The sequence below is a fragment of the Lissotriton helveticus genome, chromosome 2_2, assembly GCF_964261635.1.
Source record: "Lissotriton helveticus chromosome 2_2, aLisHel1.1, whole genome shotgun sequence".
Classification (NCBI taxonomy): domain Eukaryota; kingdom Metazoa; phylum Chordata; class Amphibia; order Caudata; family Salamandridae; genus Lissotriton; species Lissotriton helveticus.
Window position 1 is genome coordinate 30,285,326 of NC_136060.1, and position 26,287 is coordinate 30,311,612.

The window sequence follows — 26,287 nt, forward strand, 5'->3', positions numbered from 1 at the left end:
TCTCTTGCATCTCCAGCATCAGGGCAACTATGTTAAAGTCTAAGGTGGTTGTGATGTAAAGTTCAGAACTGGAAAATGCGTTGGTGACCAGGTAACTGTCCAAATATTCATTAGTACCCCCATGACCTTCTCCCTGTTGGATTTGGTCACCCTAGTTGGGAGGGAGTAGCTGAACGCAACTCTTTCAAACTTTACAGAAGTTTTTAAACTTTACAGTTACAATGCTTGCTTGCGGTTGTGACTAAAAGAACTGAGATTACGTTTATTTTAAAAATCTGTATCTCCAGAATCCTGCAGTGGATTTTGCTCACCTTGGTATCGAAAAATCCACAAAAAATATATTCAATTTTTTTGTAAATTGATGTTGGATTTCTTACTTTCTTCTAAGCCTAGCTGCTCGAAGCCACAGCTATCCAGGGTTGAGCTAGAGGGTTTTACAAACAAGCCTGACTGGCTCAAAGACAGTTTTGCAAGAGTTTTACACAGTAAGGTTACACAACCATACCATACAATACAACACAATCCTCATGAGGACTATGAGGCACATGAGAGAACACATAAGAAAATGCTAAAAGCACAGGCAGTCAACCATTGAATGGATGTGAGATTGTGTTTAGGGAAGAAAGCATAGAGGTAGGAAGGGTTAGAAACTATAGATGCTTTCCTAGCAATTGCTGAACAATGAGAGAAAAAGAATGCAAAAGATGATAAAAATGAAGACAAGAAAGAGATGAAAAGGAATGAGAGGGACTCAGAGGGAGAAGATAAGATTGTGCATAGATTGCTTACTGTTGATTGTAGAGGGTACCGTTTAATGAGGTTCATATGAAACACAGGTGCAGGAGATTGGGCAGGACAGCATATAAAAGTATAATACCGATCCAAGATCCAGGTGAACTGATGAATGCATATTATGAGAGATTAATGCAGATGTACAGTATATAGCGGTGTTGAAGACTCCATGAATTAGAGATTTTTCGGGTTTGTTTCTATGGGATTGCACCCGGAGATTAGTTCATGTATTTAGCAAAGTGTGATGTGTTGGCCAGCCAAATCATTGGATGTGGTTCTGGCCAATGCAAAGTATTGTAGTGATTGTGCGATTCTACGAAGAAAATGATGAAGGAGAAATTAATGTAGGCTCAGTAAAGGCTTCTCCAGAAGGGTGATGAATGTGGTTTTCAGGTGCTTGAAGCAGGTTTTGGTCCTGGTGCTGTAGTTTATGCAAAAGGGTTGGTGCACAGTTTGTTCCAAGTGCAAAGGTAAAGCAGAGGTAAGCCTCTACCCTACCTTTATTAATATGTCTCATCAGAATGTTAATAATGCATAGATGAGAAATGGCCCATGCCACATCTGTGGGAAGACTAGCCAATAGAAACTAAATTGTGGGTTTGCTCAAAATAGATTTCAAAGTGACTCGCAATTGGTTCCCTAAATGTGGCAAAATATGAATCAGATGTCACAGAATAGGATGGTGCAGTAAGCTGCCCCAGCCCCACCGGCTTGAATGCAGAACATTCAGAATAGAAGACAATTCAATGTGAATATGCCTTCAGCCCTATTTCTGAAACATCCCATGCAGCACAATATGCAGGGCTTTTAAAACTTACCAACTTCAGCAAAATAACCTTCAGTGATTAATGATGATTTTTTCACAATTTGCAAGTACACTAGGACTTCCTACAGGATCGAGTTCAGCACAATGATGCTGACTGAGGAGGAGGAGAGTTGCATGGCTTTTTGCAGTCTTAAAGGTAAATCAGAATTGCCCTTTTGTGGAAGGAGAGGTAAATGGCCATTCAGTATCTTTCTTAAGCAATACAGGTGCTACTTGCTCAACAGTTAGACCGCTGAAGGTTTCCAACCTACCTCTCTTAGGAAAAGTCCAAATAGTAGCATTGATTTTGTTCAACACACACAACTCCCATGAGAAACAATGCACCTGCGACATTTATCTGAGACTGTAAAACATTTAGTGAGCCAAAGCAATCTTCGTTCCACAGTCCTTTCCTCCACCCACACAGAACAACCCCAATCGTCAGTGACATGTAGCCACCCCTATTTAATCCCAGAATCCCCAGGATGTAATCTAGTCAACTGGTTGTGTTCCACACCATAGCCCTGTGTAGCACCAGCATAGGAGGACACTTATTTTCCCCTTTAGAAGACCAATTGCCATCGCCAGCCCCCACCCAAAATTCCCTACTACCCTTAGGGATAAACCAGAGTTTAGCCCAGTAAACAGACAAGGGAGCAAGTTCAAGGCCTCGGAAGTCAAGGCGTATCCAATACAATCCCTCATAATAATGGTACCCAATTGCCCGGTAACAGTTTATCTAAATAATACAACCAGCCAAGGTTATTAACAGATGCAAAACACATCAACATAGTTCACATCACAATCAGCACAAAAAAGGTCCTGCTGGGAGCAGCAATAGACATCACATAGGAATTCATGAAGCACCGAAAAATCCATATCTAGCATACATATCTGCAAGTATATTATAGTAGCCCCAAACAACAGTCCAGGAAAATACCATGCAGTCTACAGTGGATGAATAGAGTCTGTCAGTTGGTGGGGAGGCAAGTAAACGTTCAGGGCCACCAGGGATGAGCTCCACTCTCTTTGCGAAGCGCAGTAGTTACACATTTCGCAGTGAAAGAGTCAAAGGGCTATGCAACCACCCCATATGCACATTGTGTTAAGGTGCTGCTTATCATAGGCCACTCTACCCCACTGGATGTCGAGTCCTTCAATCTCAGCCTACTCCAGTTTGCAGGGCTGAAAGGCAGTTTCTCCTCCTGTCATCACTGGCCCTATGTTGCATCACAGACACGTGAAAATTCCTGCACATCAACCGGTACTTCTGTATTGAACAATTAACTTAATCTAATGCTTGTAATGTTTTTAGCAGGTTGCATCTCCTTAACAGGTCCAAAGGATCGGCAAGCACATATAACTGTAATTGTAAAGTCAGAGCAGACCCTCACCTTATGACTTTCGGTTTGGCATCCAATGGTCTGTGTACTCCTTGAATTAAGAAAACATCTGACTACAAAGCACCATGGAGTAGATCTCATATCAGCCTCTCCGCAAATGGCTCAATGGGGCCTGATTAAGCCTAAACGAACATTAGTCTTGCAAGCTCTTCCCTTTGGACCTTCACGTCTCTAAGCAGTTTTAATGTCTTGAGTGAGTGTCTGCACCCTTCCCTCCAATAAATGAAGGCCACTTTCTATAATATTTGTTGATTTGTTCTGCATTCTGGCCATCATTTGGGTCTCTTTGGCTTTCTCGCCCTAAGTGCACCGGGTATGCCCAGATGAGGGTCCGGGGCTCACTGTGCCACTGGAATCAAGCTAGCCTGGCACATAAGGGGAGAAACCCCGAAACCGGCCCTAGGATGCTTGTTTCTGGTTCAGGGAGGACCTGGCTTGGCAGTTTGGGCTGGACTTTTATCATGAGAAACAGGGTCAAGACTGATTTGCATATGACTGGGTCTAAACTGGGGTGGCGTAGTGAGCGAAATAACAATGGATTTAACCTAGATCTGTTGACTGGGGGTGAGTGCTTTAGTTTGTTCTGCATCCCGTCCATCATTTTTGTCTTTCACTTACTGTAATACTCGCTCTGTTCTCTGTTTGAGAGTTGTGCCTCTACCCAAGCCCACATGCTTCTGTCCAGTTTGATGTAAACAGAGTCCACCTTGTGGGCCATGGGCACTTCCATTCCCGCTCATTATTGTCAGGGGAATAGAATTCTTGGTTGTGTGCTCAAGAGGTCTGCAGCTTGTTGTCTGAGGGCAGAGTCTTGCCAAGCTGTAGAAACATCTATGTTCTTCAGTTTTCTGTGAATCTTACCCATAATGCAAGGACTGCTTTCAGCATCAGCTCCTCTATGCCTGCAAATATTTTAATAAAGGAGCGTGAGCTCAGCACAACACAGCCTCCTAGCTAGGTAGCATCACATGAGCCCTGCATAGTCCTGAAAATATCCCAGCCCCAATGAGCAAGTATGTCAACCCCTGGAAATGAGGGATTTGTCAGAGTCTCAGAGAAGGAATCTCTTCCATCAGAGGGCAACAAAATCCTTCTTCAAATGAAAAACATGATTTTAAATTAGAAGAAAATACAGAATACAATTTATAGGTTCAGGTACTGGGTAATGGACCTGCCAATCAACTTGACAGTAAGGAATTGGATGAATTTTGAGAACGGATTACCACTCACAACATGGCTAAACACCTTCATTTAAATATAGAACCCTGTCTGAGGGAGAATAATTGTAGAAATTGTCTAAATTGTACTGGAATATGTAGTTCGAGGTATGAGAGATTCGACGCTAAATGGAGTTCCTAAAGAATAGAAATGTCTGCTCACACACATACACCGATAGCTGAAAAACAAGAGAAAGGAGGCCAACGACGAGCAAGTAAAAGAAAAACAAAATTACATATAGACAAATTATTAACCTCAACAAATGTTTTGGCAATAAAGTGGCACTGTGTCACTGACTGCTACACTTTGACTCTAATGGTCAGCTTGAACTGGCCTGCGATATTCTGAGTTGTAAGGTACCTTTTATCTCTTTTTTTCTTTGGAGAAGATACTGGCTGCGGCGGAGTTGATTTTGCATGATGTGGCGCAACATCTTTATCAAACAGTTCAACTTCTACAGCTGTACTATGCAAAGGATAATCTGTAAACAAGAGGCAACCGATGGAAACATGTTAGTTACCTCAACTCTAGTGTCTTTCTATTCATTGGTTAAAACATTCCACTCTTAAGACAACAGAAAATAAATTTAGACATTGCTTTTTGAAAACCGATCAGAATTAGGACCACTGCTTTAAAAAAAATCTCTGCTAGTCCTTTTTCAAACCCTATTTTTTACACTTTATTAACATACATAAAAAGCATTACAGACCCTGATGGGCCCCAAGATACCTCAAATTAACATCCCCCAACACAAAAGTTCAAACAGATTCCCTGACTTTATCAAGATAACCTCCAATTTTGCAGTTTTGTAAACTCAAGAGGAAAGAAATGAGTCCAAGAAGGACAAGGACAAAGAGGGAAGGAGTAGCACAGGGATGGAATATTCAACACCTATCAAGAAACAACCCCTAAAGAAAACATTAGGCACCTGCAAATTCGTGTACTGTTCAGCAAAAAAGAAGCTGTCAAAGGTTGTTCAAGCTGGCCGCAAGCACGGTGAAGACATACTGCCGGTCGCCACTGTTCACCTTTAAATGGGCTTACATCTACTCCCAAAACGATATGAACAGGGCCAAAAAATCCCTCTCTAGTTCTGGCAGTCGTTCTCTCTTAGCTTAGATATCAGATGTAAAGTCGCAGAAAATTAAGACATGTTTACACCAATTCCCAGATAGTGATTCACAGAAGAAGTATTTTGCAGTAAGGGATCCAACAGATATGTGCACTGCCTCCAATACCTCTTTTCAACAGGAACTACGCATTCTTCACCACTATGGAATAAGAGCAATCCGGTAATGACAGATGTTCTGATAATACACCTTTTTACACTACATCAATAGAGGACAGTGGGAAACCCCAGTAACCATAAATTGGCTGCCATCCTCATGTTATCGAACAGCTTAATTCTGCTCTTGCCCCAGACAATTCCTGACTTACACCCAGCAATGTCTCAAGAGTCATAAGCATCTTCTTTTTACAATCTGAATATCATCACAGCCAGTTTCCCAGAGCGTTTATTACTTCCTTCCAACCATAAAGGAGGTCTCCAGATGTACAATCCTTTGGTTCCTCTCAGTAGTGGCCACTACTAAGCATGGGTGGTGGGGCGGGGGGGATGAGAGGGGTGAATAATAAAAATAAAAATACACTTAGGTACCTGAACGCCGCCTGGTGCTGCCGCCTTTTCTGTTTCGGCGCTCAGTCAGGGGCTTGGATGCCCCTGCCCCCTATACTGGACAGCCCGGCCCACATGCCTGCCCCAGGAAGAAAAACGAAAACGATAATACCATTAGTTATTATCGTTTTCGTTTTCCTTTTTTAACTGCTCTCAAAGCCGTGGGGCAACACTCCTCTGCTTCAGCGGAGGAGTAGCCACTGGTACCTCTTTAGCAGATCCACATTCTTGCATAGGTGAGTTAAAAAAATCTTGCTATCACTCTCAGATTGTTTTCCAGCCACATATCCACTACAGTCCTGCCCTCACTCTTCAGGGCTCCTGAAAGGTAACAAGAGGTGTCCCCCCACTTCCTGAGGGTGAGCAGGTCCCCACGGATCCCTCAATTTCTCACATGGGCTGCCATAGGTTGAGAAGGCCCTGGTATGGCTGACCTCCCTCTTTGTGTGCTGAAATACAAGGCTAGCTCCTTGAGTGTAGCTAGGGACCCGCCTTCCACGAAGGCAAACACAGTCATACTGCAGCCAGCACTGTGGTCCAAAAGAATCCCGGCTTGATGGTCTCCAGTTGTTCCCGGCTCTAATTCATGAGGTAAAGATCTCAGTCCCTAAAGGAACAGTGCTAGTCAGACCAAACTGACATTGATGGTACCAGCTGTCTTTCCTCCAAAAGATCTCCTCCAGTGCCTCTTGGCTCTGCCCCGTTTAACGTAGAAAAAGGGCAAAGAAATTAAGGAAGCTGTCCCAGATTAGGCAGCAGACTCTTTAGGGAGGTAAGTGAATATGTAATTTTGAGGAATCCAGGAGCTTCTTTGCCCCCTAACAAAGAACAGTGACAGCTGAAAATCAGTTAATTTTGAAAGCTTACTAGAATCTTGCTGCCTGGAGATAGAACCGTTTGAGTAGAAAGTGGACTAGGATGTTCATGACTTCATTGTTGTGAACTAGGATTACAAGTAGATTGTCCTTCTATAACATATGATTTTCAATGATAGCCAGTGTGACTGGTCCATTAGGACAGTACAGTTCTGCTACTTTGCCCACTGTCATCGCTACTCAGGTATCATCATCCATGGACATGTTTCTTAGCCCTCAATTTAAAACATCGGCTGTGTATGGTGAGGCTAGTTGGCAAATATGCACAATGGGTATTGAATTCTTGGGCTGGACCACAGCAATACTCCTTCTGTATTTTAATTCTGCTAATCACTCTTGGTACTTATTTATTTATAAGTTTTATATAGCGCTAGCTAAACCCGAAGGTATCAGAGCGCTTTACATAAAAAGAAATAGCATAACATAGCTTTACATAGCATGCATAAAAAGAGAAATAGAATAATGTAGCTCTTGTATGATGCTAGACACTTTGTGGCCGATTACGATGGTGGTCAGACAAACGTCTGACCGCCATCATTGCAGGAATGGGACCGACCAACAGGTAGTCGGTGGTCTGGACAGCCAAATTAGGATCCTACCGCCATGGAGGCAGTCGGAAACATGGCTCTTTGTATTGAGGCTAGTGCTGCAGTCCAGAAAAGGGCCGCAGCACAAGCCCCAATGCAAAGAGGCCTGGGGCCACAGGGTTCAGGTATGTTTAAAGGGAACCACAGGTGCCTCCCAGGGCTCATAGCACAGGGCCACAGGGGACAGGGGCCCTGCAAGGAGCCCCAAAATTTTGTTTCCATCAGCCTTTTCATATCGAAAAAAACAGTTTGATCCCCAATCCCCAATGGAGGCGGGACCTGAGAAATACAATCCGACCGATGGGCTCGACAGCATGTCGGTGTCGGTCCCACCGACATCGTAATGGGCCCCTAAGATTCAAAAGCAAGAAAGAGAATCAGTAGGCAAAAAAAGGTGTGTTTACAGAGTGCGGACAGAGTGAGAACAGCATAAATTAAAGGAGTTAATGACACATTAGACAGCTGAAACAATCAAATAACCAACTATCACAAACGGTCGAGTCATGGAGAGAGTGAGCTAGTTCAGTTGGCGTGTGTGCTAAGTTATTTGTTGAGGAGAAGGAGTTTCAGATTCCTTTAGAGGCAGGAGAAGGAGGGGTTGCATCAGAGGTGCCATATCCTGGGTGCATTTCTAGAAAACGAGCAAGTCTGGGTGGTTTTCCTTTTCAGTTTTGGAGGAATGAGAAGAAGTGACTTAGAGCTTCTCAGAGTTCTGGTTCTTCCTGCTTTCATAAGTTTATTGTATAGGTAGTTGGGGGTAGGGCTTTGTGTGTGATGCAGAAAGTCTTGTAAATACATCTTCCTTCAGTGGGGAGCCAGTTGAGGAATTTGAGGGCTGGTGTGATGTGTTCAAACCATTTAACACCAGGTATGAGCCAAGCCGCCAGGTTTACAACTGACCTTAAGGGGGGGGGGGGGGGGGGCTAGGTGAATTTTTGGCGTCCCAGCGAAGATGGTATTCCCATAGTCCAGTTTAGAAAGGACTAGAGATTGCACAACTGTCTTAAAATCATCGGGGAAATACAATGTTTAATATTCTTGAGGTGTTTTAGTGAGTATAGCACTCCTTTGGCTAAGTTTTGATGTGATCCTTCATTGAAAGGTTCTTGTCCATGGTGATCCCTAAGGACTTTACGGAGTTGGACTGGGTGAGGGAGCAATTTAGGGCATCTAGGTTCCTGAGCCAGTCTTGTATTGGTAGGTGGTTACTTTTAGTGGAGAACAGTATTAATTCAGTTTTGTTCGGATTCAACTTTAAGTGGTTCGAATTAAACCAAGTTTGAATCTTGGTTAGTGGGGCACTGAGGTGTCGGATGTCACTGTGTGATTTGATTTCGTAGTAGAGTTGTGTGTCATCAGCATATAGATGATATTTGACCACCTGCTTGCTTCAGGATGATTGTAAGGGGTTCCAGGAAGAAAGTGAAGAGGGAAGGGGAGAGAATTGAGCCTTGGGGACACCAAGAGTAATTTGTGTAGGTTTGGAGAGACAGGAGTTGATTTTAATTTGTTGCGATCAGTGTTGAACGAAAGATATGAACCATTTAAGTATTGTGACATTAATACCAGAGCGGATCTTAAGTGTCTCAAGTAAAGCTGAGTGATTAACAGCGTTGAAAGCCGCTGATAGGTCAAGAAGGATGGGTAAGCATGCTTCACCTTCAGCTAAGGCTCTGTGGATGTCATCTGAGATATTGAGCATGGCAGTTTCTGTGCTACAGCCTTGTCAGAATCCTGACTGGAAGGTATCATGGAAGTTGTTATCACCTATATGTTGGTTAAGTTGTTGAAAAAACACACTTCTCCATAGTTATGGCTAGGAGGTTGGAGATAGGTGTGAGGTTGTTGAGAATAAGGTTTGCCTCGTTTTTTTTGAGGATGGGTGTGATTTGTCCTAGTTAGAGGGAGTCAGGTACACAGCCAGAGGCGAGAGATGAGTTGATGATTTTTTCCAGAATGGGGCAATGATGTCGTTTGGATTTTGTACTATTGTGGAAGGGAGGAGATGCATAGTAGGCTTTAAGTCTGCAATTATATGGAAGACTGGGTATTGTGAAAGTAAAGAGCAGAACACATTACTCAGGGCCATTGGTTTGTCATTACTTGGGATGCCTAACGCAAAGATGTCTAAAGCAAGGAATATGCGATGTTACATGGCAGGCGGTACAACGCATACCATTACATCACAAGTCGTTTCTACGACTTGCTGTAAGGGGCGCGCTGGACTTAGGAATAGTATAAATTACTATTCCAACTCCAGTCTTTGCAACAGTAGGGAAGGTATTGGAATAGTAAATTATACTATTCCTTAGTGTGGAGCGCCCCAACAGCAAGTCGTAGAAACGACTTGCGCTGTAATGGTTAGCCTTGTAACAACGCAGTCGTTGTAACGACCACGTTGTAATCGCATGCGTTGTACAGCCTGCGATGTAAATGCTGCTTCGCCTAAGCAAGGGACAGCAGTTTAGAAGAAAAAGAGAGAGCCTACTGGAGAGAGTACTCAATTTCTGATGTAGGACCCAACTCAAAGCCATGTCAACCATTCAGTTATTCAACACACCCAGGACCAGCCTTCGTGCATAAATGCAAGCACTGCAGAGCAGCATGAAAGAATGATAGAGACAGTATCCAACTATGTATGTAAAAGAGCACGCACATTAGTGCATATGAAAAAGAGGGTATGTGTGTAATAAAGCGTGTCTGGGATGGAAGGCAGAAGCATTGTAGTACTGGGGACAACATGGATGCCATTGGCTAGTTATTTTTTCCTGAAGGCGACTAAAATAAATTACCAACTACAGTTTCACAGATATTTTTAACAGTAATATTTTGCCGGATGGTTTGAGTTTTGAAAATATCACTGTATTGAAAGTTTACACTATGGTATCAATAAACACTGATGCTTCTACTATGAAACTATGCACCCTATGAGGCTCTAGGACGCCATTAGCCAGTACGTCATGACGTAACAACGTACCACCTCATTAGAGCCATGCCCCCTTGGCCGCGGCAACGAACAACTAACACTTTTAAAGCATGCTCCTTTGTCTTGGCTTCTATGACAAGCCGGGAGAGAGCGGGTGCAGCAGCAGCATGCAACCCGTGAGGACGTGAGTGGGGGATTAGCCCCACCCCTGGGCTATCTTTCATGAGGCATGGTTGCCTTAGGGTGCTTCACATGTCATCTTTCGGGGGTGCACGCATATACGCTGGGCAGTGTGTCACTACAGAGACTTGCGTTGACTGTTATCCCAATAGGGGTGTCAAGTGTGATTTTAAGGCGCGCTCACTTGCTGTATGCTATCTGTTAAAACAAGACAGGTGCGTTATTTATTGCATCTTCCTCAGGAATACAACCTCCACTGAGTCTGCTAGAATCCAAATGACTCAGGGTTGCCAGATCACCCTCAATGTTCCTATGATGCACCCAACACTCAATTAAGTGCATCACTAGTAAAGGGCATGATACAACAGATCTTCCCTCTAACATATTACATGTGAAAAAAAAACAGCAAGACAATTACCTACACTATTCTAAAGGAAAGAATGCCGGAAACAAAGAAATATAAACATACCATGCATAAATAACGAAAAAGAAACAAAATGGTGACAACATGTAACTTAATTAGTAGTACTTCCAAACACCTTGCAACATTGCGCAAAGGGCTCAATGAATATGAAAATAGAAAAGTAGAGTCTCACTCCAATACGTAATCCTGAAGATATGGAGGTGGTCTCCTCAATGTCACATTATCTTGGACACCACGTCCAGCATCCTCACCCCTTCTACCATCAGACTCCATAATCTGCACCTACACCTGCTTCTCCCTATTGCTTACATTAGTACTGCTTGCTCCTAGAGTGCCATTACTTTTTTGATAGTCTAGACATACTCCACACCTCACCCCCACTTAACAAAACCACATCTTCTTGACATCTATTATGCGTTTGGGACCCAGAAACTTTGTTTTACCCTTCAGAGACCAGACAGGTCTCTTCACATATACCATTTCGCCTATTTCCCACCTGCTGCTCCTCACTACATGCTTTGCATCAAGCCTCCTCTTATATTTGTCTTGGTACTCTCATAGCGCTTTAAAAATGAAATAAATAAATAAATACCTGATTTTCTCAATGCACGGAATCATCAGCGCCGGGAAACCCTTTGTTGGGTAGCTGTAGCGCTTTAAAAATGAAATAAATAAATAGTTTGTGAGGGTGCTCATTTCCTTTCCCCTTGCTGCAGCTCAACCACACTGGATTAAGTTTAGTCCCAGCCACTCTACCTTGGAGCCTCCTAAAAGGCAAGAACTCTGTGAAGCTGAAGCCGTTGGGTGTGTTCCGATGTGGCTATAGTTTTTCAGGCAAAATTCCTTTCAAATGCATCTTGATCTCTACTGCTGTTTGTGTCCAAGCTATCACGAAACAATTCACACCCTCAACCAAACCATTGGCTTGAGGTACATAAAGAGTCGTACAGTGGTGAGTAATAGACAAATCTTCAAGAAACTCTACCATTTCTTGAGAGGTGAACTGCACCCCATTATCCGTCACTATAGTTTTGGAAATACTTTCACAAGTAAACACATCTTTTAAAAAATCAAGAACACTTCTTGTGGCTACGGAGTTCACACAACACGCTGAGGAGTAATCAACCAGCACTAACATAAACCATTCACTGGGTGACAAGATCTCAAATAGTCCAAAAAGGTCCTTAGCTACTTTTGACCACGGTTCTTCTGGTATCTCTACAGGTGATAATGGAGCTGTACGGACAGTTCTGGATTAGTCATTTCCAGCACAAAGTAAGCAATCCCCAACAACCTTCTCTACTTGCTGGTCTACCACTGGCCACCAATAACATTCTCTCACTTTGGCCTTTGTCAAACTTCGTCCTAGATGGCCCTCTTGCACCCAGTTGATTTTCCACGCAATTCCTCTCTAGGAACCAATTTCTCTCCTCAGTGCAAATCTTCCCCAACTATGATTATTTCATGACACACGTACCAAAATGCCCTCGCACCTTCAGGAACTTTACTAATGATGGGCCAACCTTCAACCACCAAACCCATCACATGTTTCCAAGTAGCAAGGTTAGAAAACCAGCTTCCCACTCTGACTTGCCAAGTGCTGGTTCCTTGACCCATGATATGGGTAACTCCACACCCAAAACTACAGCCTTGCCCAAAGCCATTCTGGACAAAAAAATTAGCTAGTACATTTCTCACACCTGGTAAGTATTCTACCTTTAAATTATACTCCCAAAGTCTTTAAACCAATCTTTTTATCCTGGGGAGGCATTCTCTACATTCCTACATGTAAATATTTGAACTAAAGGTCTATTGTCAGTTCTAACCAAATATGGTAGGCCCCACTGGATAAACCTGAAACGAGTCATGGCCCACACGCATGCCAACGCCTCCTGCTCTATTACGGAGTAACATTCCGCGTCCATTTGAGAGAACGAAAGGCAACAGCTATTACATGTTATTTTCCCTAGACAACTTGTGAGAGCACAGCTTCCAACACTTTCATACTTGCATCTGTAGTTAAGACAGTTTGGCATTTGAGTAATGTAATCTTTCACTTTTTTTAAATGCTCCCTCACATTCAGCCGACCATGAAAACTCTGCATCTTTTTTTAATAAGCCTTAACAGCTGAATCACTGTAGCAAAATGGTAAATAAACGTAGAGTAGTACTCTAAAAGACCAAGAAATTACCTGACTTGGTCTTTGTCAGTGGGCGCTAGTGCACGTAAGATTTCCTCAGCCAGATCAATCTTGGGACTAATGCTGTTACCCAAGATAGTATGGCCCAGGTAAGACACCGCTCCAACTTCGAATTTGCACTTGTCTCTTTTCAGTGTGAGGCCACGCTCTCATAGCCTACTTTTCCAAGGACTTTCTTTGTCTTGATCAAATACCAATAGGTCATCTAGAAAATACACAACTGAGCTTATTCCTGCCAAAACATCCTTTATCAACCTCTGGAAGCATGCAGCTGCAGAGGCCGTACCAAATTGTATTCTGAGGAGTCTGAACGCTCTCAGAGGTGTAACAAAGGAGGTTAATACCCTTGAATCTTCATGCAGCAAGACTTGATGGTACGCTAATTACAAATCCTAAACACTGAACACACACGCTCCACCTAACATCCCTAATATTTAATTTAGGTTCGGCTTGGGCCGACTGTCAACCCAGATACAATTGTTGAGGATTCTCAAGTCCATGCACATTCTTATCTTACTGCCCTTGTCTTTTGGAGTCAAAACAATTGGGGGCAACAATTCGGAGGATTCTATTTCCTCTTTCACTCCCCTTCTTAACAATCTGTCAAGTTCTTCTTGCCAAGGTTTCAACATAAGGTTTAGTACCTTCCTCACCTTTGCCTTCAGAATGATTTTGTGTTTAAATCCTTTGAGTAAACACAATTCGTCACTAAATATTTCCAGAAATGTATCCACTATGTCTATATCATCACCCTGTTGAGAGACTAGCATTACTCGGTCAAGTGATTCTTATTCAATTTGATCCCCAGAACTCTTGGGTGAAGCAAACCTAGAAGATTGTCACCCCTCCTAGGCACACACACATTACCAACAGTATCTCTCCCTTTGAACGTGATTGCTAAAAAAGTGTAACCCACTTAATCAATGCTTTGCTCCCATACCCTATAGGATTAATGTCTGGTGGTGGTAGTGTGAGGTTCTTCTTCCCAAAAATTTTGTCCCCGTTTCTGTCCTCTAATAGAGTGAAAGGAGAGCCTGAATTTGCCAATACCAGGAGTGTCTTTCCAACAATAAAAATATCACACTTCTGCATTACAATGCAATGGGATCACTGTCAACATCATGCTCATGTTTGTCTACGCATCCATCCACCTTGGTTATAAGTGAAATAGCCTGTTGAGGGGATTCTACATCACCCTTTAAGTAGTTTACTTTAGAATTCCTGCAAACATACGCATAGTGTCCTTTTTCGCCCCACAGTCCCACAGTCCCTACAATTTACATTCCTTGCAAAGCAGTTTGGCTATTTGGAGCAGTGGGTCTGACTTCCACATTTAAAACATCTGTTTAAAATCTTTTAACCAACCTGCATTAAATTTTAGTTTTTCATTCTTATCCACATATCTCTCATGTTTCCCAGATCCCTTCAGGAGCACCATGGAATGTGCGACATGGCTGTATTTCTTGGCTGAATTTGCCTTAACTCTCCATCGCAGGGAGATACCCTTAACATAGTCAGGCCTGGTAGGGGTCAGTGACTCAGAATCGGACTTGCACGCCTGACCCTGAACACGGCGGCCCACAGCTTCATTATGCAGTCCTCAGTTTGTGGATGTCTTCACTGCTCCGGATTTGTATCTGTTTCCCACTCTGCCAACGCCTCACAACAGCGTTTAGTAGTGGTCGCCCAGCAACTGGAGTCGAGGAGGCAGGGAGCATCTTTATGCCCCCTGAATGGCCAGGACCAGCAGCGGCAAAGTGATAAAGCAGCCCCTCTCAACCTGCCCAAATGGGGCAGCAGGGCATCCACTTCCTGGATATCAGAACTTCTGCGTAGTGGAGGATCAATGGCAGTTTGTCAACAGTAGAACTGGGGGAAAAGACTGCCGTTTTTTTCAAACATATGTTTATCTAGACTACTTCAATAGCCTTTGATTTGTCTTCTTTCAGGTACGTGCACAGTTCAGTTGAGTTTAGTTTTCATGATCTGGTGATTTATAAATGGTGGTTGGATGGCTGGGGCTATACCCTGGATTTACACTGATAGTGAGCCTCCTCCTTCAGACATCTTGGGTTGATCATGATCAAACATGTGACAACGATTCAAGCATATCAATAAAGAATCATAATTAATTCAGCAGATCTAGTTGTTACAATACAATATATCTTTAGGCCTATTGACACTGGTCGACTTCAACCATCAGTAACCCAAATATTGATCTACATCAGCATAATATTTGCCCGGCGTACTCCAGCATTTCTACAACTCACCCCTCCTTTCTCTGTGGCACTTATACCCTTGGTTAGTCATTCAACACATCATCCTGTAGTTGAGTAAGGTAGCCTGTAGATGCTGCTGGTCAACAGAGTCTGATGCCATAGATTTACTGACTGCAGCATCTTTTAACCACTCCACAATCTTAGGGCCAACCCTTCATCACTGTCCACAATAGTCTGCGTTTTGCCAGCAAAATCAGTATTGTCACTAGTCTCCTAGTTGGCAGAAGAATAGCAACCAATAGCAAATTGGTTGAGACCATGGTGAAGAATCCTAGAATTAGGATCTCATTAATGGGTAGTCCAAACACAAACTTGGGAGGATGGAAGGGTCCGTGAGAAATCTGCAGCTACAACAAAGAGCATTACCCAAGGTGAGTAACTTGCTCTTCTTATAGAGACTTCTAGCCGCAGATTCCTCCCATTCTGAATAGATACAAAAGCATAAAAGCAGTACCTATGTGGAAGCGGATTTGCGGATGGACTCAAACCAGAAACCAGGACCAAGCAGGTGAAATGCCCTTCTGGACAAACATGGTTGTCCAGACAGACAATAGTGCTTTGTGATCGTATGGAGGGACACCCATGTAGCTGCCCGGCAGATGTCCAGGACCGAACCCCACATGCCAATGCAGTGGTAGTAGCCTTGTTTGTGATCAAATGAGCACTCAGCCCAAACTGCCAGACGTGGGTCCCGTGCTCACTACGCCACTGGAGTCAAGATATCCTGGCTGATAGCCAGAAACCGGTCCTAAGATGCTCGATTCCGGTCCAGGGAAGACATGGCTTGGCAGTTCGGGCTGGACTGTTCCCATGAGGCACAGGGTCAAGACTGATTTGCATATGGACATGTCTGAACTGGGGTGGCTTGGTGAGCAAAATAACGATGGATTAAACTCAGATCTGTGACTGGGGGTGAATGTTTGGCCAATGTGCAACATTCCGTCCATCACCTTGTGTGTTTTGCTGTTCGCCCTATGTGGGAAGGGTATGCCCAGACGTGGGTCCCGTGCTCACTAAGCCACTGGAGTCAAGCTATCCTGGCTGAAGACGGCTGATAGCCAGAAACCGGTCCTAGGATGCTTGATTCCGGTCCAGGGAAGACATGGCTTGGCAGTTCGGGCTGGACTGTTTCCATGAGGCACAGGGTCAAGGCTGATTTGCATATGGCCATGTCTGAACTGGGGTGGCGTAGTAAGCAAAATAACAATGGATTAAACCCTGATCTGTGACTGGGGGTGAATGTTTTGCCAATGTGCAACATTCCGTCCATCACCTTGTGTGTTTTGTTGATCTCCACTTTCCACACCACAGCCACACCTTCAGGAGCAGGGAGGGCGAAAGGTGGACTGGTAATTCTAAAGTCTATACTTTGTCCAGGGAGAGTCATCTGGTCTTGGAGAATGTTTTTAACAATAAGAAAATGTATATATCCAACATGTTGGAAAGTGTGGTGAACAAGTACACTTCAAGCAAAAGGTATAATCTCTCAATTATTTGGGCCGCCAGTCAGTGTAAACATGTTGATGATAAATTATGTGACTTCAGCAACACTTTGTACACAATCCTTAAGGAGAAAAGCTTAATAGTGAATTATAAAAATGTTTTTGCACAAGACACTTGTCCTTGAACACCCTTGCTAGCTCCAACTTTTATTGAAAGAGGGGCTGAAAACAGGCTTTTTCAGAGATACAAAAAAAATATATAATGACAAACCTTTCAGATTATATAAATTGTACAAATGACCACAATTCTTTGCTGGTAACCCCCCACCCCCACCCCCTGCCCCCCAGCAATGCCGAGAACTTGTTTCTGGACGAAAGTGAAAGCCTACCGTGCTTGTTTACAGTAGCCTTGCTCCTCAAATACTGTTGCTGTGTTGCCATCTCTCTAGGGGCACTCAGCTTGAAAATACTCGACTTGCTAGCTGCAATGCTACATTCGCTATGCTTTGCCTCTAGACACGTTGATCCCTCGCAGACTGTGCTGACTCTGCCCCTCCTGATTCTGAAACTGATCAACGCAGTCACCACGCAGTCTCTTCTCTCTGTCTTATGATGTCTGCCCTGCCACCATTTACTTCGGACCCTCACACCTCCTCACCCTCCACACCCTCGCACCCTCTCACCCTCCACACCCTCACAGCCTCTCACCCTCACACACCCTCACCCCCCTCACTCACCCTCACCCCTCCTCACCCTCACACCCCCTCACTCTCACACCCCCTCACTCTCACACCCCCTCACCCTCACACAACCTCACTCACCCTCTTACCCCCCTCACCCTCACACACCCTCAACCTCACCCGCACACCCCCTCACCCTCATACCCTCTCACCCTCACACCCCCTCACCCCCTCACACCCCTCACCCTCACACCCCCTCACCCTCACACCCCTTACACTCACACCCCTCACACTCACACCCCTCACACACCCTCACCCTCACACACCCTCACCCTCTCAATCTCACACACCCTATCACCCTCACACACCCTATCACCCTCACACACCCTCACTCACCCTCACACCCCCTCACCCTCACACCCCCTCACCCTCACACCCCCTCACCCTCACACCCCCTCACCCTCACACCCCCTCACCCTCACACTCCCTCACCCTCACACTCCCTCACCCCCTCACACCCCTCACCCCCTCATACCCCTCACCCTCACTCCCCCTTACCCACCTTCACCTTCACCCACCCTCACACCCCCTCACCCTCACAGCCCCTCACCCTGACACACCCTCACCCTCACACCCCCTCACACACCCTCACCCTCACATACCCTCACTCACCCTCACAACCCCTCACCCGCACCCTCACACACCCTCACACCCCCTCACTCACCCTCACACCCTCACCCTCCCTCACCCTCACACCCCCTCACCCTCACACACCCTCACCCTCCCTCAGACCCCCTCACACTCACTCACACCCACTCACCCTCACACACACACTCACACACCCTCACCAGCTTAGCATAACAAAACATAGCATAGCATAACAAAACACAGCATAGCATAGCACAGCAGAACAAAAAAAAGCATAGGATAGCAAAACAAAACATAGCATAACAAAACAAAACATAGCATAGCATAGCAAAACACGGCAAAGCATAGCATAGCATAACAAAACACAACAAAACATAGCAGAACAAAACAGCATAACATAACACAACAAAACATAGCAGAACAAAACATAGCAAAACACAACAAAACACAGCATAGCATAACAAAACACAACAAAGCATAGCATACATAACAACACATACCATTGCAAAGCATAGCACAACATAGCATAGCATAACAAAACACAACAAAACATAGCATAACAAAACACAACATAGCATAACATAACAGAACAGAGCATAACACAGTATAGCATAACAAAACATAGCATAACAAAACATAGCATAGCAAAACAAAGCATAGCATAATAGAACACAACAAAACATAGCATAGCATAACAAAGCATAGCAAAATACAACAAAACATAGCATAGCATAACAAAACAAAGCATAGGATAGCAAAACAAAGCATAGGATAGCAAAACTAAACATAGCATAGCATAACATAACAAAACAAAGCATAGGCTAGCAAAACAAAACATAGCATAGCAGAACAAAACAAAACATAGCAGAACAAAACATAGCATAACATAACATAACATAACATAATACAAAGCATAGCATAACAAAACATAGCAAAACACAACAAAACAGCATAGCATAACAAAACACAACAAAATATAGCATACATAACAAAACAGCATTGCAAAGCATAGCAAAACATAGCATAGCAGAACAAAACACAACATAGCATAACAAAACACAACATAGCATAGCATAACAAAACACAACATAGCATAGCATAACATAGCATAGCAAAACAAAACAAAGCTAAGCATAGCATAACAAAGCATAGCATAACAAAACATAGCATAACAAAACATAGCATAACAAAACATAGCATAGCAAAACAAAGCATAGCATAATAAAACACAACAAAACATAGCATAACAAAACATAGCATAACAAAGCATAGCATAGCAAAATAACAAAACATAGCATAGCATAACAAAACACAACAAAACATAGCATAACAAAACATAGCATAGCATAACAAAACATAGCATAGCATAACAAAACAAAGCATAGGATAGCAAAACTAAACATAGCATAGCATAACAAAACAAAACATAGCATAGCAAAACAAAACATATAATAGCATAGCAAAACATAGCAGATCAAACACAACAAAACATAGCATAACAAAACATAGCATAGCATAACAAATCAAAGCATAGGATAGCAAAACATAGCATAGCATAACAAAACAAAACATAGGATAGCAAAACAAATCATAGCATAGCATACAGCATCACTCCGCACCACCACAGCATGACTCAGGGGCACCACAACATCACTATGCGCTACCACAGCATCACTGCACGCCACAGCATCACTCGTTCGCCATTACAACATCACTCAGCGCCACCACAGCATCAATCTGTGCAACGATTCAACAACACCTGGTTCAAATATGTTCTCTCAATGTTTCAAGCTTTATTACAAATGTAACAAAAAGATGTTAATATTTCACTTCTGTTCTTGGATTATCGTCACAATAAAATACACTGAACATAATTTTCACAAAAGTTATTTACAAAACTTTAAGATATTGCCATTATAAATTACAATAACTTTTATTTAAGTATTAATTATAGAAAGAAAATTCAAAGCCATTGTTATTTGTAATATCAATACATGTAAGTCACATAAATACAACACATATTGCATTACAAATGCTATAGGTGTCACATTTGCGAAAGTTTTAACTAGTGGCATTGTAAATGACAAAGCTATTAATTTCGCTATTTTCAAAAACAAAACATAAATAAAAAATGTGTCATTTACCATACCAATAGCTCAAACTTGCTTAATGCGAGACCTATTGCATTGCAAATGCTTGTTTGATTTGCCAATAGCTTTGGCGCCTTTTGACGAATCTTCCCAAAATCTTCAAAACTAATGGGGCGGTCACGTCAGCTGATGTCTTGAAAATGTCGGAGTGATCCATAAAGCGGGGGCCAAGAAAAAGGGGGGTCCCAAAACGCTTTTTCTCCATGTTAATTTCCATAGGAAACTTTGAACACGGCTACAGCCCAAACTGCTGAACGAAATTACACCATGTTGGACTAGGGCCTTTTTGCAGGGTTATCCCTGAACTTTTTACCTTCCTCCTGTATTTTTTCTGACCTGTTGTTGGCTATTTTATGACTCTGGGCACTTTACCACTGCTGATCAGTGCTAAAGTGCATATGCTCTCCCTATTGTAAATTGATATATGGATTAGTGACTCCATGATTGGCTGGTTTGGTTTACTTGTCAGACCCTAGTACAGTGCTTTGCGTGTGTCCAGGGCTTGTAAATCAAATGCTGCTGGTGGGCTTGCAGCACTGGTTGTGCCACCCACAGATGCAGCCTGTAAAACTGTGTCTCAGGTCTACCATTGCAGAGCCTGTGTGCAGTCTGGTACTGCGATGTTGACTGGGTAAGTGTACCCACTTGCCTGTCCCTAAACCTTCCCTTTTCTGCATATTAGTCACCCCCTATAGTAGGCCCAAGGGCAGGGTGCATTGTAGGTAAAAGGTAGGACAAGCCCTGATGTGTGCGGCATGTCCTACTAGTGAATTACAGCCATTTTCGTTTTTCACTATTGCAAGGCTACCTGTTTCCCATAGCCCAGAATGGGCAGTTTGATTATTACATCTTATAATCCTAACTGACTTAGGGAACTAGGTAGAAATTTGAGTTTAGTATGCCTGAACTCAGAATGATAAAATGCATATTTTAGTGAAGTTGGTTTTAACATTCTGTGTTTGGAAATACCACTTTTAGAAAGTAGGTATTTTCTTGCCTAACTATCCATGCCTGCCTCTGCTAGGTTGTGTATTCCTTGTCTGGAGTTTGAGTGACAGAGGCTGGGGGATTGCAGGACACAGGGTGAATCAGTACAGGGCTGAATAGAGCTATCTGCATGTAGATGGGTGGGAGGAGTTGCCCCTTGGACCTGAATAGGGATGGGCCTGCCTTCCACAATGCTGGCACCACCTCCTATGATGTGTCTGATGTCCTGGCCCACACTGTCAAAGGAACGAAGGAGTCTTGTCAACAAAGTTCTCCAGGACTGCACATAACTGGTTTGGACTGGGTACAGGACCTTCTGCCTTCAAAGGACAAATGATTTTGGTGTATAAAAGAGGGTACCCAGACCCCACAACTTTAAGAATGAATCATTTTTATTGTGCAGGATTCAGGATAAATGTACACAGCTTTCTGCCTACATCTCAAAGCCGGCAGAGCGATACATGAGCGATAATAAACAGCTTTCAGGCACACAACCCGTAGGTCGTGTGCGCAGGAAGCAATCTTGCAGGGTATCTGTGCTGTCTCCCATTTAAAGGACATCCAAAATATAACATTAATAGAACAAATAAAAACATCCTAAACAAACAGTCCCTCCCACCTCTTCGCCCACCCTTCTCCGCATTAGTTCCACCATGCAGTCTAAAACTTCAGACCAGGGCAGCCCTCAGTACAGTGCATATGCTCATCTTGCCGGGTTTTGGAGGTTGCCAAGGGGCTCTAACGGCAAGAGCTTGAGAATCTGCAGATACTTAGGGCCTGTCAACTCTCTCAGGTCTTTCGTGAATATTCGCAGATAAGGGGCCCACAATTTCGCAAAGTCTTTGCCCTTCCCCTCCACACTATGCGACATGCGCTCCATAGCTAAGAGCTGCCACAGACGGTGAACCCAATCTAGTAGCTCTGGCGCCGCTGTTGTCCCCCACCTCGCCAGTATGACCTGCCGCGCCACCAGCAACACCAATGCGATCTGTCTGCCTCTAAGAGATTTCAGCGGAAGGCTTTAGGGTGGGAAAGACCTTTTAGAGTGTATTCTGGGGAGCGGGGCAGTGTGATCTGAAACGCAGCATCCATATCGTCTTGGATCGCTGTCCAATAGCGTACTAATTTTGGGCAATGCCACAGTAGGGGAGCTAAAGTTCCTGTTAAACCACATCCCCGCCAGCAGAGATCAGTTTTGTTCTTGTCCCAGCTGTGCACACGAGCAGGAGTGTAAAACCAATATATAACTACTGTAAAAGCGGATTCCGCACCCCCTGTGTTGTGTGCAGTATGATGTGCTCTATATAGAACATGTTCCCACTCCAACCACCTGTGCCTTTGCACGCTGACCTGAGGGGCGTGCCCCAGACCTTTAGATCACTTTTGGGAAACAAGAAGAAACCTTTTCTGAGGAGAGGAACCAGCGACACTGAGGAGAGTCTATCCCTAAGCGTGAGGGATTGGCCTCCAGTGTTTGCCTGACTGCCAAAGAGAGGAGAAAGGACATTGTGCTACTTTCATTCAACTTGTGAAGTATCTCAAGGGCTTGAAATAGAGCTTGCCTCCTGCTGAAGTCTCAGGGACAACAGACTTCACCCACCAGCTCCCCAAGAGTTATTTGGAAGTACCTGCAGATTGTGTTGGGCTTTCTGAGGGGCTGCGCGTCGCAAGGAGCTGGAAGCGCGACTCACGAAGAAGAAACGTGTTGCCGAATTGTCGCTATCGCTTCACAACGCGAAAGCGCCTCGCATCGCCGCAGCCGCTGATGTCGCATCGCTGGGAAAGCGTGTCGCCGCTGCAGTGTTGCATCGTTGCCGATGCGCCTCGCATCGCCAGAGAAGAGGATCGACGTCGCATCAGACGCCACCGCATCATTGGGATGCGTGTCGCAGGGCCTATCGCGGCTCAGAAGAATCGTTGATCGTCGCACGGCCGTCGGGCATGCACGCATGGTGTTGCATCAAGGAGAAGATGCCATTTTTGTTCATTGCACCGGATCTTCATCGAATCACTGAGCTGCAGGTTGCATCGCCACAGAAGCGCGGTAAGAAACCGACGCATCACCTCCACCCACACCGAGACGAACCGACGCATCCCCTAAGCATCAGTAGGGACCCGATTGCATTACCGTTCTTGCGTGTAAGGAACCGACGCATCACCTTCCCTTCAACACTTTCGTTGTATAGCGTTACGCATCCTAAGGTACATTGAACTCAAAGTTTTGCATTTTACATCTTAAGAGAACTGAGCTAATTCTACCAAGTACAGTATTGTGGATTTTTGTCATTTGTGGTCTTGTGTTAAGTAAAAATACTTATTTTTATTACTACAACTTGTGTGGTGTCCATCTGTAGTGTTGTCACTGGGTTACTGTAGGTGTTCGCAAATGCTTTACACACTTCCTCTGAGATAAGCCTGTCTGCTTGTGCCAAGCCAGCAAGGGGGTGAGCAGGGGTTATTTTAGGAGTGTGCCCCTTTACCCTGACTAGACGCAAGGGTCCCTATTTGTCAAAGGTACCTACCTCTGTCAACTAGAGACCCTCAAATCTAACACACCAAATGTGGCAAAAATGTAGCTCTTGGTCCAGAAAGCACTCTTTTTGTTAACTGATGTAAATCCGTTTAGTAGTTCCTAAGAAATTGAAAGATTTTCCAGATATAAAACTGTGGCCGCGGTGGATCCGTGAACCCTCCCCATCTCGTGCCTGACATCTGATTAGCTCCCCAGTCGGAGGACCACCACTGCTATATTTAAAAATAAAATGTGGGGAGGCTCCAGTCCCCCACACAGCCCCGGGGACCACCACCTCCCCGGGGCTTAAATAAAATTCCCCCCTCGTGGATCCATAAATTGCCCTGCCCCCCCAGGGCCAGCTCCAGCTTCCACCCCAGCGACATTGTAGTTTGCTATGGGATGGCGGGAGCACGGCTCCCGCTATCCCATAGCAAACAAGGGCTCCACTTTGAACAAATGAGAGCATTTTGCTCTCACTTGTTCAAAGTGGAGCACAATGCTATTTACGCCCAGGAAGCTGCATCTTAGCAGCTCCCTGGGGGTAAAAAGAAAAGCAACGCTGGCTCCCACAGGAGGCGGGAGATGGCAGGCTTCCCCGCGGGGGATTGGGTTCCCGGGGCCAAAATCGGTCAAGGGAAGGGTGCCGTGCGGCCGACCCTCCCTTGAAACATTTTTTTTTTAAGTAAAATAAATGGCCTGGGTCCAGGTTTCCTAGAGCAGAAAATGGCCTGGGAGTGTGGCAGCTTGGCACCCCTCCCTTTAAAACAAAAAACCCTAAAAAGTGGTCAGGCCCCGGGGAATTGGTCTTTGGGGCAGAAATCTTCCTAGGCAGGGAGGGGGGGCTGTGCGGCTCCCCTCCCGTTTTATTTTAATCAAAAAAATAAAACATCGGTGAGGCCCCCGGAGATGGGGGTCTCCTGGGCCCAAAAGGTGCCCAAAAGGGTCATGGGAAGGGGTTCCACACAGCCCCCCTTCCTAAAATAACAACAAAAAAACGAAGCCACAGCTCGGCGGAGGACCCGCCCCCTTTATCCACTACTCTGCAAATGCGCCTGCTGGCGCACTCTTGGCGCCTTCGCTCCTGAGGGTCATTAGGGGCCAATTAGTCCACCTGTTACCTCCAGTAAGCCCCACACAGTGGGATTGCTGGACGGTGGTCGGAGACCACGTCCCTTTTCCCACCACTCTGCAAACGCGCCTTTCGGCGCACTGCTGGTCGGCCAATGAGGTCCCCTTGTGTCCTGAGGGCCTCAGGACTAAAGTGAACTTCATACCCCAAGCAGCAGTGGCCAGGAGGCGCGTTTGCAGAGTGGTGGAGAAAGAGGACGTGACCTTTGACTACCTCTCAGCAATCCAGCTGTGTTGGGCTTACTGGAGCCAACAGGAAGGCTAGTTGGCCCCCAGGGACCCTCAAGAGGCAAGGCGACTTCATCCTCCAAATGGTAGTGCACCATGAGGCATGTTTGCAGTGTGGTGGAGAAAGGGGCCTGGCCTCTGAATACCTCTCAGCAATCCCACTATGTGGGGCTTACTGGAGGTAACAGGTGGGCTAGTTGGCCCCTAATGACCCTCAACAGGAAAGGGGAGTTGTGGTTAAATGGGGCATGGCCTGCTATCTGAACTCAGTAATCCTGTATGGAACCTACTGGAGGTAATAGGTAATAGAAGGAGTAGTTGGGCCCTAAGGATGTTATGTTATGTTATACTATATTTGTAAAGCGCATGGCTACTCAAAGTATCCCGGCGCTGATTCCCAAGAAAGCCCCCCACATAACTATTCAAGGAAAAACACAGACACATAACTATTAGAGGAGAGACAAGAAGAAAGAGCACTCAAAAAAGCAAAGTTTTTAAATTCTTCTTAAAAACAACCGGGTCCGAGACCCTCCTAAGGGCCAAAGGGAGCTCATTCCAGGCAAGACCTGCTTTACGGGTGAAAGAGCAGCCACCCAGCCTGTGGCGACAGAACCGAGGGTTCTGTATCAGGAGTTGGTCAGAGGACTGCAATTGCCTAGAAGGTCTATAAAAGGCAAAGCGCTTCTGAAAATAGAGCGGGCCCAGTCCATACACAGCCCGTTGGACAATGGACAACATTTTGAATTTGAGACGGGACTCAACTGGGAGCCAGTGCAGATGACGAAGATGGAACCGCACGCTCTGCCTGGTAGAAAGTCCCAAGAGGAGTCTTGCTGCCGCATTCTGGACTACCTGCAGCTTCCTGGTCAGATAGCCAGGGCATCCTACGAGGAGAGCATTGGCATAGTCCAGGCGAGAGAGGATCAGCACACGGACTACCGTCTCTTTAGCACGGGCTGGCAAGAGGGGAAGGAATTTCCTCCGAATTTTTAGCGTGCCAAAACATGTTCCTGTTAACATCTTCACATGTGCAGCCAAGTTTAAATTTTCCTCAAACCAGACCCCCAAATTTTTTGCGAAGCCCTTATTGGATAAAGGGGGCAGTCACAGCCTAACTCTTAAGTCAACCGGGAACGTGCCAAAC

The 26,287-nt window shown here is 44.8% G+C and overlaps 1 protein-coding gene across 2 annotated transcripts in view; it reads right to left on the reverse strand.

The window, feature by feature from the left end:
• The window catches only part of CENPU (centromere protein U), a 457,607-nt gene that overhangs the window by 340,477 nt on the left and 90,843 nt on the right, over positions 1–26,287 (reverse strand). For both annotated transcript variants that reach the window (XM_078678017.1, XM_078678018.1), the window contains one exon: positions 4,579–4,699. In XM_078678017.1, coding sequence (XP_078534143.1) covers positions 4,579–4,699 — 121 coding nt within the window. The remainder of the gene's footprint in view (positions 1–4,578; positions 4,700–26,287) is intronic.